A 16,974-nucleotide genomic window follows, 5' to 3' on the forward strand; every position below is an offset into this window, starting at 1 on the left:
TTCAGTCCTGCCCTGCCCTGAGCCTCAAATTTTGGCTTGGAGGAGGGTACTTCTTGGATGAAAGGCCCAGATGGGACTCTCCTAGCTGCCTCCCTAGTCTAACCTTGGCCTCCAAGAGAGGAAGAGATGAAATGACAGTATAATTTTTTTTTTGTCAACCTTTTTCCCAAGTTACCACAAAGATTTCTCCATTACAGGGCTCTGTGGACTGTCCCACTCTGGAATTTGAGTATGGAGATTCAGATGGGCATGCAGCAGAGTTATCAGGTATGAATGAGGTAGATGCGTCTTTGGAGAGTGGAAGGATGGCCAGGAGGAGAGGGAAGGCAGCTTGTCTGTTCTCCACATTCCTTCTTTTCTCCACTCTCCAGTGGTAAATATCTCTTTGTTTGCTTTGACATTTCTTTCTGTGAACCATCCCTCAGCTGTGGTCTTCTCCATTCTGTCTTTCTGTCACTCTTTTCTGCTTACCCTTCTTTATTCTCTTTTGGTGCACTCTCAAATCTGTTTTCTGTTAACCTTCTCCCCATTTCTCCTCTCTTTCTCTTTTCGTTATTTACCCATATTTTTGCATGCCACCTTCTTTCTGCCACCCTCTCCCTCTCAATCCCATTCCACCTCTCTCTCCTTTTTTCTTCTACCTCCGTCTTGCCCCCTCCCCCTAAAAACCTGCCCCTTATTAAAATCTCAACAATGTCTGGAGAAAACTTATAGACAACTAGCCAGCTGAGCAAGGCTGGACATATCACCTATATCCATCATAGTGGAACTCTGCTTGGATGTTTCTGAGCTGGAGTTAAGTGATCCCATTCTTCTTTCAGTGCTGGGCTGCTTCTCTCTGTCTGGATTTTTAGTTTAGGCTAAACGTGATCTCACATTAAGGGCCTCCATGTTACATGTGCTATGAATACCAGTTATTAATAAACAAACTTTGGGTGGAGATGGTGTGAAAGTTAAATATCCCGTCACATGGAATTGATACTTTGAGATAGGCTTTTTCAGAGAAAAGAGACAAACATTTTTGAAGAAATTCTTGTGAATAAGCACAGGGAATAATTTTTGTGATGAGTGACAGAAATAGAGAGCTGAGTTTAATAACCCACAAAGGATTAGAATCCAGAATATGAATACATATATAGAAAGAGAGAGAAAAGATGAACAATCCAAAAGAGAAGTGATCAAAGAATACAAATAGGAATTCATAGAATAGAAAACCTTCTGGTCAATAAATATATGAAAGATGTTCAACTACATTAGTAAGTGGGGAAAAGCAAATTAAAATAATGAAGTATTATTTCTCATTCATCAGACTGCAAAACTTAAAAGACGGGTTGATGAAGGTGCAGAGAAATGAGTACTTTTATACACTGCTTGGCATGAGGAAGCAGAGTATAAAATTGGAAAGCAGTTTGGTCGTATGTAGCAAAGTTGAAGATGCACACTTATTATGACCCAGCGATTCTAGGTGTACACTTTAAAGAAACACTTGAGCACAAGAAAACATGTACAAAGATGTTTATTGTGGCCATCATGAAAAATTGAAAACAACTTAGTAAGAGAATGGATAAACTGTAGTGTATCACTATAATAGGCTATGTATAGTTGGGTACTGTGGAGCCATTAAGATAATTGATTTATATCAATATGCTTCAGTATCAATAAATATTAAAAACATGTTGATGGGGAGAAAAGAAGTGACAAAATAATATATACATGTATCCAAAAAATGGCTTAAACACACAAGTCTAAAAGTTGTTTCTAGGGGCTGGTCTTGTGGCCTAGTAGTTAAGTTCAGCACACTCTGCTTCAGGGGCCCAGGTTCATGGGTTCAGATGCCAGGCGTGGACCTATACCACTTGTCAATCATGCTGTGGCGGTGACCCACATATAAAAATAGAGGAAGATTGGCATAGATTTTAGCTTAGGGATATCTTCCTCAAGCAAAAAGAGGAGGATTGGCAAAGGATGCTAGCTCAGGGCCAACCTTCCTCACCAAATAAATAAATATATAAATAAATAAAGTTGTTTCTGGCAAGTCTAGTTGCATACTTGATTGCAAACAGTATCAGTTAGGTGAATGGATTTTTTTCTTATGGATATGTTAATGACACTGTTTTTCATGTAAAAAACTATTGAAAGACATAAAAAGCTTCCTAAGAAAAATAATTCATGCAATGTGATACTGCTTGGATAAAAAATTTGAAAACAGAATATCATGTGTTGTTTACAGGCACATACATGTGTAGAAAAAAGTAAAAATAGGCATGTGAAGCATACACACCAATTTCATTATAGTGATTACCTCTACAGAGGGAAATAAGATGGACCAGGGAGGAAGAGGGGACTTTAGATGTCTGAAGCAATATAAGAAGTGTTAACATTTGTTTCATCTGAGTAGAAGATACACAGGTGTCTTATATGTATTCTTTATTTATCTGTATATGAAAATTCATGATCTAAAATTTAAAACAAACAAAGTTCAATACCTAAGAGCCTTGCTCCCTTTTCTTACTGGATTTGTACTCTACTCTTAAAACATATATATCCACACCAACCACTAATGAATGAAAAATTTAAGATGCAGAGATAAGATTTGCTTCTGGTCATTCCAGGATTCTGAAACTCAGGACTCAAAAGCCCTGGCTCCCAGATGAGGTGTTTCTCAACCATTAGACAGTTGGCTGGAACATAAGTGACTTTCTTTTGCTTTGTGAATTATTTGTGACCTAGTTAAATTTCTAGCAAGGGTCTTAGGTAGGAAACAGAGTTTTGAGAAAATCTGTTCTATCACCTGTTGACTTCAATTCTTCATTCTCTGTAAGGTGAGGGTACTGGGATAGTGTTCTGGAGTGTGTGTGTATGCATGTGTATGTGTGTAAAAGGGTATTTTTATTTCTCATAAGCTCTCTGCATTTTGTGTTGAGAGGCTACTGTCAGCAAAGTTAGAATTTCCTGGGCCACAGGCAGCCCTTGGGCAACCATGGCTGCTTCTACATGGTTTGATGCTGCCTCTGCCTCAGTGGCCATGGGCAGGAACCGAAACTTCTATACCCTTTGAGGAAACTCAGCAGGGAAAGAATGAACTGGCTCCAACCCCAAAGAGCCGTCTAACACATACTCCAGCCCTCACCCTGACTCCCTGAATAGCATAAGGATCTTGCCTCTGAATTTCAGGAGTTGTGCTGCCCTCTTATTCCCTAGAGACAGGATAGTCTCAGTATGGGTTGACAAGCAGAAGGGGTTGCAACCCTAAGAAACAAGAGTAATAACATTAAACCCTCTCTGCTCCAACCCTCCTCCTGGCCCTCACCAAATGTTGAAGGCTGCCTTCTCTGCTGTAGCAGCCAGCTGGCAGGCAGAGGACAGGTTTGATGGTTTAATCACCCAGGGACACAAGCGGCTATTTTTAACTGCTCTGAAAGGGAGGAAGCTGGCTCTGGATTGACTTGGACGTAGGAACGTGTTGGAAGCTTTAGCTCTTTCATGCCACCCTCTCCATCCCAGCCCCCTTCTGTAAGGGTCTGCTCAATGTTTATGACTCTGTCCTATCTTTTCTGCAACAGAATTGTATAGCTACACTGAAAACCTGGAATTCACCACTAACAGGAGGTGCTTTGAAGAAGATTTCAAGACCCAAGGTGATCCCAGATCCTTATTCATAAAGACCTACTGTTTCCCTCCATGATACCCCAGCCTGACCTAGAAAGAGCCTAAAACAAAGTATGATCCTTCTTCATCCTCTCCATAACCGTATAACTTCTTAATCCTTTCTTGCATATGGGACACAGAGTTTCCTATATCTCAAGTGGAGAAGCTATGGAGTTTCCTATATCTCAAGCAAGAGAAGCCTGAGCTGGGTCCCTTTCCCTGCTATAAAGGGCCAAGAGAACAGCGGGGTGGGGAGGTGGGGCTGGGCAGGTGTCCTGCTGCCTGGTAGAACCCTGTGCCTAACCTTGTCCTTGACCTTAATGTTCAACCCCTGCCTTCAACTCTGCCTCACTCCCAATAGCATCTAATAATAATTTCATAGGCCAACACTGTGATCCTCTCAGACCTCCGTTTCCTTACTTGGTCAGTGGCAATTCAATTTTCAGCTCAACGAGTGTGTGGTAAGTACCTGCTTTCCACCAGAGATGCAGGAGGCAGGGGTGAAGGTGAATTTGCAATATCTTCAAAGATATTATAGTCTAGTAGCAGAGGGGAGATGTGTACATCACAGACCTAGTTGAGGCTAAGAGGAAAATGGTAAGTGTAATAAGAGAAGTAAAAAGTATCTTGTGGAGACAGAGCTTCTGGCCAGAGCATTAATGGAAAGAGGTAACTTTGTATTGGACCTGTAATGATGAGTAGGAATTGGATATGTAGGGGGACGGGGAACTCCTTGAGAAAAGGCAGAGAGATTGGACAGTACAGTCTGTGTATGGAGTATGGAGGAGATGTAGAGGAAGATGATGCTGCAGAGTGGGTTTGGGCCAAAATATTTTGGGTCCTTTACTTTTTCTGTCCCTTATTCTTTCTCAGCTAAATAAGGAAAGCTTTTCAAGAGAAGAATTTGTTGGGGGCTGACATGAGAGGAGGATATGCTTTTCCAGGAAGGGGAGGCAGCAGCTGACGCTAGATCTGTATGGCCTTCTGTCCCCAGTGCAGGGCAAGGAATGGCTGGAGTTGGAAGAAGATGCCCAGAAGGCCTATGTGATGGGACTCCTGGACCGGCTGGAGGTGGTCAGTAGGGAGCGGCGACTGAAGGTGGCCCGGGCTGTTCTCTACCTGGCCCAAGGTAAGTGACCACCTTTGCCAATTTGAGAGGAGCGGAAACTGGGCAGAGAAATGGTGTTATCAAGACTAGGATGAGGCAAGCCATGCTGGGAAAGCAAGGTCCCTGCCTCTCAAGGACAGATCTTGTTGTGTGCTAGGAGTAACCTCGTACTTATGAGGAAGATGAGGAGATGCTGGTGGGTACGGTTTTGGATCACTTGAAATCGGTCTTTGTCTTACCAGGTATGCAAGGATTTCTTATAGGGTTCTTTTTTTCTTAACCTGGGCTGTAATCATATGTGGAGACTAGCAAGAGGGTCAGTGCGCCAGAGCTGACGATGTACCACCAGCTGAGCATGAAGGCTTCTTCCATCAGCTGTGGCCTGGCCCTGACACTGAGGGGAAGTAGGGGGGTGCCACAGGTTCATACATGGACCCTCTGCATTGTTTCTCATTGGTATTTAGAAGGTTCAAGCCAACAGAACAGCAGGAGTGGATGCTGTGAGTAATTTGGAGATGCTCAGAACTCAATGAGATTAATTGAGGAAAGCTTCCCAGACGAGACCTATTAGCCAAGTGTTGGAAAGAGAAATGAAATTCCTAGCTAGAATAGTAAAAATAACCCCTGAGATCATAACTAAGAGGACTGTTGGTAGAACCAACCAGTTGGGAGCTAAAAAACTGTAAAAGAGGGCCTGGCCCCGTGGCTGAGTGGTTAAGTTCGCGCGCTCCGCTGCAGGCGGCCCAGTGTTTCGTTGGTTTGAATCCTGGGCACGGACATGGCGCTGCTCATCAAACCACGGTGAGGCAGCATCCCACATGCCACAACTAGAAGGACCCACAGCGAGGAATATACAACTATGTACCGGGGGGCTTTGGGGAGAAAAAGGAAAAAAAATTTAAAAATCTTTAAAAAAAAAAAAAGCTGTAAAAGGAAATCATAAATGGAGAGGGAAGAGAGGGGACATTAGGCAAAGGTAAGACTATAGCAAACAAGGCAGTGCCCAACCAACCATATCTCTTGGGCTGGCACACTGACCAACTTCCAACTACCTATACCTTCATCTTTTGTCTGAGGGCTTTCTCTGCAGCCCACATAGGGCAGCCAGGAAGTGCTAGGGAATTAATGTGCTCCCCTGATCCGGCAGCACTCATCAACAATGACAGGAGTTAGTGGATGAGTAGTCCAACTACCTCAACCTTATTGGGTGGCATGATTCTGAGTTGTGTTTAATACTGTTTCCCAGAGCTTCCCACAACCTGGGGTTGAACTCTTGGCTGCCTTTTCTTCCCTGTCTCATTTTCTTACTTCTTTACTGATGGTTCCTGGGATCAATTCCCAAATAAACTACTTGCACTTGCATCTTTTATCTCCTAGATCTGCTTCTCAGGGAACTCAAACTTAAGACAAGCCAGTGATGAGCACATTGGACTTAACCCTGGAGACTGCCTCTCTTCTCCCTCGCCTCATTCTAGGAAGCTCTGGGAGGCCCTTGCCCTACCTTTGTCTGCATAATTGTTGGGCAGGGCGTTGGAAGATAGTTTTAAGATCATGGGACAGGGTGGAAGAAACTGGGATACTCCCCTCCCCCTCAACCCCTATGGCACTGTCTGGTCCTTTAGGCACTTTTGGGGAATGTGATTCAGAGGTCGATGTGCTACACTGGTCCAGGTACAACTGCTTCCTGCTGTATCAGATGGGGACCTTCTCGGCCTTCCTGGAGCTACTTCACATGGAAATCGAGTGAGAAGCCTTAGGGGAGGGCTGGTCTAGACAACCCCCTTCCTTGAAGGGTGCCTCATGTCCTTTGCTGGTTCCCTCACTAGAGATCTCTGTGGGAGCTGTGTCTATTCACACCTCAGTCCAAAGCTCACTGACACTTCCCCTCCATTCAGCCATTCTCTCTGATATTCTGTCCTCTTCCCTGAGGTTGTTCTCACCTGCAGCTTCTGTCCACTTACAGCTTCAATCCTGGGCTTCAGGGGCCTATCCTGCGTGGTTTCCTTTTTTATCCAAACACCTCAGCTCAGTCTAACTCTGGAATCTATGAAGGAAACTGTTCTACCTGAAAACATGACCCAAGAGGGACAGGACCAATTCCTGTCGCTGTGCCCGATTCTTTCCATCATGGGTTATAGCTCTAGAAGTGGCCTTATCTGCTGCTACCACTATAGTGACCCCTCATTTTGTCTCGTGCCTTTCACCCAGGAGTTTTCAATAGGTTGAATTCTGTTTATTACTCATCATGTGTCACTTGGCATCTCTTCTGTGTCTAGCACAGTGTTAGGCACAGTGGGGATTACAAGAGGAGTTTATATCACAGAGTTTATATCACTCTGCACTTGCCTGTCTTCATCACAGATAAGAGTTTGCTGAGGTGACAGGAATTCTATGGGCTCCTTTACCTTAGACCACTTTCTCTATAGCTACCTAGCCAGAGAATGGCAGATACTCATGTTTATGTGTATGATAAGTGGAAACACAGCGAGTAAAGCAAGCTTATGGGTTCCCCTTCTCTCCCTCCTCCCTGTGGCAGCAACAGCCAGGCCTGTAGCAGTGCTCTTCGGAAACCAGCCATCTCCATTGCTGATAGCACAGAGCTCCGGTGAGTGAGGCTGGCCAAGGGATTGGAAGAGGGGATGGTTAGCAGTGGGTCACCCTTTGCCCAAATCCCAAGATGCACCCAGACCACTAGAAGTTGCTAATTCCGCTGGGTTGGGCTCCCACAGAGACCATCCCTGAGGTCTCTGACTACAGGCAGGGAGCTGCCTTGGGAATCTCTTGTGATCCTTCTATAACCCCAGGGTGCTGCTGAGTGTCATGTATCTCATGGTGGAAAATATTCGCCTGGAGCGAGAGACAGACTCCTGCGGGTGGAGGACAGCCCGGGATACCTTCCGCACTGAATTGAGTAAGAAGTGGCACTTGAGGAAGGGTAGGAATGGGATACTGATGGTGGAGGGGAAGTATAGCATCTACCTAGGAGAGACAGACAGCCTTTCTTTTTTTAGAATTAATATCTTTTCTTTTAGGATAGAGATTCTGCGTGGCAGGCATGAGGGCCTGGCTTGATTGCCCTGTGTCTATGAGCTAGGACCAGTCATACGTCTTCTCTATGCCTTGGTTTCCTTGGTTATAAATGAGGATAGCCATCCCTCTCTCATTCCATCACAAATTCCACATGAAAAAATGAGTTGAATCACCTTGAAAATATAAGTTGGTGTTGTCATCAGACAGGGATAAGATACGAAGGCCTATGTGATTTTTAAAAATATATTCATTTATGTGGGGAAGTGAATTGTGATCCACAAAATGTGTTGAGTCCTTCAGCCAGAAAGCAATTTTATTATTTGTGGCTTGTCATCCAGCCCCAAGCTTTGGGAGCTAAGTCATTTTACCTACGTGGCCTCCCTTCCTACCCTTGAGGGGCTTTCCTCTGGGGGCTCTCTAAGCCTCCTTCTAAGAACTAAGTACTCAAATTCTTCAGGGGAGGTGAGTGCCTTTCTCACTGTGTCCGGAATCAGGGTTACAGGGGCAGGGTTTCAGCCACCTCATCCTTACTTTCTCACTTGCCTTTCTCCACACCCCCCTAGGCTTTTCCATGCATAATGAGGAGCCTTTTGCCCTTCTTCTTTTCTCCATGGTTACCAAGTTCTGCAGTGGCCTGGCTCCCCACTTCCCCATAAAAAAGGTTTTGCTTCTGCTCTGGAAGGTGGTCATGGTGAGTGGCTGATTCTCCCCGCTCTTATCTCATCAGATCAGAAGTGCCCTCTGCCACCTCAGTTTCTTCTAATTTCAGGAGGCTTGAGCTAGGCAGAAGAATAGGGCAGCTATTAGCCAATGGAGGGGCAACAAGGCTGCCCTAGAGAAATCAGGTGTTCTGTATCAGCACGGGTTACCTGTTTCTGTTGAACTGGCAGGAGATGCCACTCTATGAGTCGGGGTGTCATTGCACCTTACCCTGATAGAGCTGACATTTCATAGAAAGAGCAATGGCTGAGAGTCTGGCCTCTGCTGACGCTGAGGAACCTTGGACAACTCTCTGTGCCTCAGCTTCTCTACCTGTAAGATGTGGGGTTCAGTGCCTGCCCTCCATCCAGATAAATAGACTTGCTTTAAAAAAACAAAGTCCTTGTGAGTCTGTGGTTGCAGTTGTTACTGATCGTTCAATCTGAACCTTCATCTCTGGCTCCCACCCCACAGGACTGGCTGCCCTCCAGGGCAGACCTCATAGGAGGAACTACCTCTTGACTGCAGAGGAAATTGAGTGACTCTGGGGGTTTGTAGCATGTGGATGTGCTCCTTAAATAGGGGACATGGTTTCCTGTTTTTTCAATGGAGGCTCCCAAGAGTCCCTTTCCTAATTTCTGGTGATGTTTCCAGCCCTGAATCAGTAAATAATGCTTTATCCAGACTCCTGAACCCCTCAGACTGAGGATAGTAAACACATTTGCCCCTTCCTGTTTTATTACTTCCTAATTAAGAATGGGGTCCGAGGGGGCTGGAAGTTGGGGCTCTTCCTCTCTATCCATGTTTCCCTGACCTTACTCTCTCGGACTTCCCTCCTTTCCTCTTTCTTTTTTTCCCTTTTCTTGTTTACCCTTAGTTTACACTCGGTGGATTTGAGCATCTTCAGGCTCTGAAAGTACAGAAGCGGGCAGAATTGGGCCTACCTCCACTGGCTGAGGACAGTATCCAGGTTGTAAAGAGCATGCGTGCTGCCTCTCCACCTTCTTACACTCTTGACCTGGGGGAGTCTCAGCTGGCACCACCACCCTCTAAGCTGCGAGGCCGCCGCGGTTCTCGAAGGGTATGGACTAAAGCAGACAGTGGTGCTGTGACACTGGCCAGAAATCAAGATTCTAAGCTACTCTGGATGTGGTAGGAAAGGGCAGTAAAATGACCCAGCTCATCCTTCCCCTGGTTGGCCCTGTGACCAAACTGAAACCTTAGAGTCTACTCTTTGGCCTCTGTCCCCGAGCCCTAACAGCCCCTGACAGGGCTATCGTGATGTAACATTGTGATATCACATCATAGATCTATATCTTGCTACAGGGTCATTGGCTTAGACCTCAGTGCCTAGAGTTCCCTAGCATCCTGAACAACATTTAGGGTATAATCCTGGGGATAGGGACCCAGGGCACCTGAACAGGGCTCCCAACAAATCCATGTGCCCACAGTGAGGCACTTATCATTTTCTTGGCAGCAAGAAGGTTTACTCTGAGCCAGTCACACTTTTGTCTGGCCCTGGAACCAGAGGCTTACATTTACAAGGTAACTGTTTAGGGTTCTGGGTATAGTCTGCATCCCTGAAAAGGTCAGAATGACAAGTTACACTGAGCTGACCATACTCCTACAAACTTACTTGCCTGATCTGCCTGAATTCACCAACTACAGGTGACAGGACCAAATAGTCACACTTAGTAATCTAGTCTACATAATCTGCAATGTGATTTTTTTAACCTTTATTTTTGTTTTATAAAGTAATGCTTACTCATTGTAGAAAATTTGGAACAAATTAAAAATATGAAGAAGGGAAAAAAAAATCACCCACAAGCTTAACAACCAGAGGCAGTCATGGTTAACTTTTTGGCCTATTTCTGTCCAATCTTTTTTTCTTTCTGTGACAAGATTTAAAATTCTAAACTTGCTTCCTTCTGCCTAGCAGCAAGCTTCTGTCTTCCTCTTCCTCAGTCAGCCAGCTGGTTTATGCTCACAGAAGGCAAACTAATTGAATGTTCACCTAAGCAGAGCATAATTAGGAAGGGAAGTGCTGGCAAAAAAAAGGCATCAGTGTTTTCTCAAAGTTCAGTAACTGACTTTGGGATTATCTACGCTCTGTTCCCTGATCATTGGCGTCTTTGCCTGAGAGCTACTTGTCCTGGAATTGGGCCTGGTGGGGATACTAGGATTGTAGTGGGGAATGAGATAGTCTCACAGGAGCTGCATGGTTGTTGTATGTTTCTTAAGTCTTGCAGCCTGAGGGTAGAGGGTGGCTTCAAACAGGGATGTTCAGGGTGAGATCTCTGTACACCTCTCTGCACCCCCCCACCTCCCCACAGCAACTCCTCACTAAGCAGGACAGCCTGGACATCTACAATGAAAGAGATCTCTTTAAGACTGAGGAACCAGCCACAGAGGAGGAAGAGGAGTCTACTGGCGATGGAGAACGAACTTTGGATGGAGAGTTAGACCTGCTAGAGCAGGACCCTTTGGTGCCACCTCCACCCTCACAGACACTCCTCTCTGCTGAGCGAGTGGCCTTTCCCAAGGGCCTGCCCTGGGCCCCAAAGGTCAGGTAGGTTTGATAATACTGGGGACGCTGAGCTTTGGAGGTATAATTGCTGAAGGCCCAGGGTGGAGTGTTGATGTATTCAAGTCCCAACAAGCTGGGCTTGAAGTCAGAATACCTGGGTTTGAAGTTCCGTCTGTTGGCTGCTGTCTTCGCCCAATGCTTCTAATCCTCCAGTTGGAGGGGTAGGAGCCCGGAAAGATTTTGTCTCTCAAGGTTTGCTTTTCTTTCCTTTTCTGGGATTTGTCTCTCCGCCATCCTCTCAGACAGAAGGACATTGAACACTTCTTAGAGATGAGCAGGAACAAGTTCATTGGATTCACTCTGGGGCAGTAAGTGACTGAATGGTCAGAATTGGCTATAAAGGGGTTCTTAGGAGGCCAGAGTAGTGGGTGGCTTGGAAGGAGAGATATTGCATGGTAGTCATGATGCAACCTAGAGCCATTCGGCCATGGGCAACTCCCAGTGACTACTTTGGGTTCTTGCCATGGAATTTTTTCCTTCCAGTTTCCTAGAAGAACTCTTATGTTCTTAGCCAGGTGTAGGACCTTGAGCAATAAGTCATTTCCCTCTTGGGGTTCAATTTTCTCATGAGAGTTTTGGATTAGATAGTCCCTGGGGGCCCATCCTGCTTTAATGGGCTAGAATTCTGTGAAGAAGCAACACAGTCAGAACAGATCCAATCTTCTCCTATTTCCCCAGCCTCATGAATCCTTCCCTCTGGCCTCTATAAAAGCTGAGATGGCATTGTTACTGGTGTTTTACTGTCAAAAGTGTCATTGGGCTCCATGCCCTTTTAAGTAGGAACCTACCACTCCCAGACAAAGTGAGTCCCCAAAAGACTGTACAAAAATTCTAATTTTCAGGAATACTTCTCTGTACCATTGTTCTTTTTGTGTCCTGAAGCAGTAATGGAGGACCCAGAAGCTTGCATAAAAAGATCTGGGATACCACATGTTGAAAGTGGCATGGTCCATGTAACTCTAGGGGATATCATTTGTTCTCTATACTTTTGACACTTATGATCTGGTGTGTCTTGCATTTCACAGGGACACAGATACCTTGGTTGGATTACCCAGGCCGATCCACGAGAGTGTGAAGACCCTAAAGCAGGTGACCAGGGTGGGCTCTCAGTCTTCAGGGATAGGGAACCCTCAAGGCAATTTAGATTACAAGGATCCTGGGTATTGGCTAGGCCTCTTTTACCAGACACATTCTGAATTATTGTTCTATATCTCCCTTGCAGGCATTTTGGCCAAAGAAGAAAAAATGAGATCTCTCCCTACTTACCCAGTTTCCTACATTCAGATAGATGAAAAAGTTCTCCTTTTTTCCTCTCATTGCTTTTCTCTCCTGCCACTCCTCCCTCTCTCTTCCCACTCCTCACTTCCTTTCACTTCTCTCTCCCTATAGGGCCACTAACTTCCAAAGACCCGAGACTGAATAGCAGTCTGCTCTGTATCCAAAGTGTGTGTGAGCACAAAGAATAAAAGTAGTCATCTCTTGCCCAGATCTTTTTTTTTTTTAGGAAGATTGGCCTTGAGCTAACATCTGTTGCCAGTGCTCCTCTTTTTGCCTGAAGAAGATTGTCCCCGAGCTAACATCTGTGCCAATCTTCCTCTATTTTGTATGTGGGATGCCACCACAGCATGGCTGGATGAGTGTTGTGTGGGTCCACACCCAGGATACAAATCCACAAACTCCAGGCCACTGAAGCAGAGCGTGCAAACTTTACCACTATGCCACCAGGCCAGGCTTCTCACACAGATCTTAAACCCTCCCCAACCCTGTCATCATCACTCTATGCACACATAGCACACACACATGCAGCAAAACTCTCAGGGCAGTGGTCCAGAGGCAAAGGCCTGATTTTGGCTTCCCCTTACACTTTGATTGAAGGTAAATGCTTAGGTTTTTGCTGCTTTTCAACAAATATGGAAACATGGAATAAAAAGAAACACTGTACATGAAACACTTTGCTAAGTGTTAATGATGCAAAAGGGAATAAGACTCCTGCCTTCAAAGAGTTCATGGTCTGTTTAGGGTGACAGACCCATAAACAGGACATTTCCTTGTTATTGGGGAAGTTAATCAAGAGGCTGGTACACATGTGATTGAGGCCCTCAGCCCCTTGTTGATGTCTTATTTTTCCTAGCACAAGTACGTCTCCATCGCAGATGTTCAGATCAAAAATGAGGAGGAGCTGGAGAAGTGCCCCATGTCTTTGGTGAGCCAAGGGGGTCCTGCACAGGAGGAGGGCAGGAGGAAATCTGTCTTCAGTGTTGTCACAGAGCATGCGTGCGTGCCTTTGGGCTCTTACTGTGTACCAGGCAAGGCAAGGTCCCTAATTTCATGATACATTAAAGGTAGAGAAAAAAGATAATGAACAAATAATTAAGAAAACAAGAAGACTATCAGAGAATGGGAGATACAATGAAGAAAATTTTAAAAGGATGATATATTAGGAGCGTCTATCATGTAGTAGACTACTTAGCTTGGGTTGGGCAGTCAAGATAGGTAGACCTCTGAGAAGGTGACAGTTAAGCTAAGATGTGAGGTACAAGAAGGAGCTGCCCATAGGAAGATCAGGGAAAAGAGCATTCTAAACAGAGAATGGCCTTAACAAGGTGAGAGCAGACTCAGAGTATTAGGGATAGTGAACAAAGATCTGTGGCTGGAGCACAGGGGCAAGGGGGTAGGGTTGTATGAGATGGAGTCAGGGAGGAGACCTGGGGCCACTTTACACAGGACCTGTAAGCAAAGATAGGAAGAGTGAAGTTGTTTCACGGTACACAGGTAAGTGTTGGAGATTTTAAGCAGGGGAGTGACCATGATCTGATTTATCTTTTTAGAAACCACTGGCTGCTGTGTAAAGGCTAGACCAGGAAAGAGTAGAAGCAGGGAAGTCAGTTAGGAAACTCTTAAAATAATCAATGTGAGAGCTGCTGGTGACATGGACTGCAGTAGTAATTGTGGAGATAGTGAAAAGTAGATGAATTTAGATTATATTTTGGAGGTGTAGCTGACAAGACTTGCCGTTCAATTGGATGTGGATAGAGAGGCAAAGAAGGGAATTAAGAATAAGTACCATTTGCCAAGATGGGGAGTTCTGTTTTATCAAGAGTTCTGTTTTGGTCATACTCAGTTTTAGATGTTCATTGGACACCCATGCGGAACAGCCAAGCAATTAGATATGTGGGTCTAGAGTTTTGGAGAGAGGACAAGCCTAGAGAAATAAATTTGGGAGCTGTTGACTTATGGACAGTGTTAAAAGCCATAGAACTGGCTGAGGTAACCCAGGGAGAGAGTAGAGATAGAGAAGAGGATAGAACCCAGGACAAAGCCCTGGGGCACACGAATATGTTGAGGGTGGGATGAGTTAGGAAAGGAGCCAGAAAAAAAGAGTAAGAAAAACTCTCAGTAACGTAGGAGGAAATCCAGGAGATTGTGATATGTAAAAGCTAAGAAAAGAAATTCTTTCAAGAAGGGAGTGATCAGCTATGTCAAATGCTGCTGATAAATGGAGCACGATGATACTGGAGGTGCCCATTGGATTTGGCAACATGAAAATAACTAGTGACCTTGCTAAGAACAACCTTAAATGAAGTAGTGGGGCTAGAAGCCTAGTTGGAATGTGTTGAAAAAGGAAAGTAAGGAAAGGAGGTAGACAGTCAACATAGACACCATGGAAGTTTTATTATGAAAAGGATAGAAATGGGATGGTAGCTGAAGGAGGATGTAAGGTCAAGGGAAAGTGTTTTATCTAGGCGATATCAGAGAATGTTTATGTCCTAAAAGATGATCCAGAGGAGAGAAGATAATTACAGAACTGATGCATTTGATAAAGTAGAAGAGTGTGAGATCCCATGCACGAATGAAGGGTTGGCCTTGATAAGAGCACAGGCCGTTCATCCTTCATGTCAAGAAGGAAGGTAGAGACTCTGCTAGAATTGGTGTTGAGAAGATGAGGCTATGCCTTATCTGATTGTTTCTGTTTTCTCCAAGAAGTGTGAGGCTGGGTCAGCAGCTGTTGAGGTGATTGGTTTGAGGAGAGAGGAGAAGGTATGAAATAGGCCTTCTGGAGAGCAAAAAGGCAAACATGCAGGATTGCCAGGGTTTATTAGATGCCCATTTAAGACTTGTGTCCATTTAAGCAGCAGGTGAGTTGTGAGGGATGGAAGGGACCTGATTACTCTTCCTTGCCTTAGGTTCTCATGGCAGTGACCCTTGCCCTAGAACAGAGGGACCTTGGGAGAGGAAGGACTGCATTGGCCAAAGATGACTGTGGCCTGAGCAGGCTCTTGAGCACCGGAGGCCCATGTCTCCCCACTCTGATAAAAGACTTAGAGTCATCAAAATGAGAAAGAGAGTTGTACATGAGGAGTCTGGTCAGAAAGGAGGAAGGGATGTTGTAGGTGTTCATAGAGAAGGAAGGAAAATAGTTTTCACCTAAAACCTTCCTTTCTAATACTCCTTCCTGTCTCAGGCCATAGATTATCCAACTCCCTTATTAATTCTCTCTATTGAGTTACCTACCTCTCTTTCCTGGCTTCAGAGCATTCCAGAGTTCTCAGATGGCCTCAGATTGACACCATGGGAAGTGCCTTTGTGTGAGGCATCTGTTCCAGTGTCTGAGGCATACTTGCAGCCTGATTTACACCCCTCTGTGTTCGTGGTCTGAGCCAACCTCTACATGGGAGTTCTGACTCCTGATTCAGCATGTGACATGGCAAGAAGATTTCTGGATTGATTCCAGATAATAGGAAAACTAAAATCATAGGTTGTCAGGGCTGGAAGAGCCCTCAAAGGTCATCCAGACCAGCCCACTGATCCTATAGAAGAGGAAACTAGGACCCAGAGAGGGAAAATAACTCACCCAAGGTCATACAATGAGTCATTAGCACAGCTAGGATAGGAACCTAGATCTGACTACCAGCTCAGTGCTCTTTTCACTGCCACCCTAGACAACCAAGAAAACGTAGCCTTTGGTCAACTGGAAAATGGCCTGGGCAAACTGTGTGTTTCCTGCCATAGGGGGAAGAGATGGTACCAGAGACACCATGTGAAATCCTCTACCAGGGCATGCTGTATAGCCTTCCCCAATACATGGTAAGAAGACAGCCGAGCCAGAGCTGCCCTTCTCTGCTGCAAGGAACAGACAGCTGAGAGCCATTTCAAGCTGAGCTTTCTATCATTTGAGCTTGATTTCTGAGCTTTAGCCCCTAAGGCAAGGCATTCTCTAACATATTAGAATTCTGAGCTTTCCTCAGGGCTCCTCTGAGAGGAAGGAGGACTTGGCTGTACTCCCAAGTCCTTCTTTGGGAAGGGTGGAGAATAAGGTGGGGTACATGTAGGATGTATTGGGGACCCTCCTCCTACGTAAAACCCTAGTCACTCTGAGGTCTGCTGTGGTCCTAAATAGCCTCAGGCTGAGAATGGTGAGGATGCTGATGATTAGGGTTAGAGGAAGGAAAAGGGTGGGGGAAGTGAGATCTTGCTTATACCTCCCACCTTATTTCTAGGCATTGTCCCTCTTGCTTTGCTCCTTCCATCTTCCTCCTTGGAAGGAGCAGTCTTGAGGCAGGACAGTCTATAAGCTCCTTCTGACTCCTTAGCCTCACAGGTCATTGAGGTAAGAACTTAGAGGAAGGCTTTAAAACACTTCTCATAGGGCTGTTGAAGTATGGGAGAATAGCCTTGTTGAATGGGGTGGACAGGGATGGATTTCCTCATTTTCTACTTCCTAGATTGCTCTGCTTAAGATTCTGCTGGCTGCAGCCCCCACCTCCAAGGCTAAGACAGACTCTATCAATATCCTGGCAGATGTCCTGCCTGAGGAGATGCCGTGAGTGCTTCAGCTGGGGCACCTGCTGAATGTTAGCTGTCTTGTCTGCAGGGTCTCTCTAGTGCCCACCCCACCTTGTTA

General features: G+C 45.3%; 1 protein-coding gene across 4 annotated transcripts in view; it reads left to right on the forward strand.

Annotated features, from left to right (window-relative positions):
- Positions 1–16,974, forward strand: part of STRIP2 (striatin interacting protein 2) — a 43,679-nt gene that overhangs the window by 5,289 nt on the left and 21,416 nt on the right. The window contains exons 2-16 of one of the 4 annotated variants that reach the window (XM_070616579.1): positions 198–267; positions 3,564–3,638; positions 4,031–4,109; positions 4,643–4,777; positions 6,379–6,499; positions 7,293–7,361; positions 7,561–7,667; positions 8,350–8,477; positions 9,363–9,566; positions 10,819–11,054; positions 11,315–11,380; positions 12,098–12,161; positions 13,204–13,275; positions 16,083–16,157; positions 16,796–16,893. In XM_070616579.1, coding sequence (XP_070472680.1) covers positions 198–267; positions 3,564–3,638; positions 4,031–4,109; positions 4,643–4,777; positions 6,379–6,499; positions 7,293–7,361; positions 7,561–7,667; positions 8,350–8,477; positions 9,363–9,566; positions 10,819–11,054; positions 11,315–11,380; positions 12,098–12,161; positions 13,204–13,275; positions 16,083–16,157; positions 16,796–16,893 — 1,599 coding nt within the window. The remainder of the gene's footprint in view (positions 1–197; positions 268–3,563; positions 3,639–4,030; positions 4,110–4,642; positions 4,778–6,378; positions 6,500–7,292; positions 7,362–7,560; positions 7,668–8,349; positions 8,478–9,362; positions 9,567–10,818; positions 11,055–11,314; positions 11,381–12,097; positions 12,162–13,203; positions 13,276–16,082; positions 16,158–16,795; positions 16,894–16,974) is intronic. The other 3 variants (XM_070616580.1, XM_070616582.1, XM_070616581.1) reach the window with 3 other exon arrangements.

This window comes from Equus przewalskii, chromosome 4 (genome assembly GCF_037783145.1).
Source record: "Equus przewalskii isolate Varuska chromosome 4, EquPr2, whole genome shotgun sequence".
NCBI lineage: Eukaryota > Metazoa > Chordata > Mammalia > Perissodactyla > Equidae > Equus > Equus przewalskii.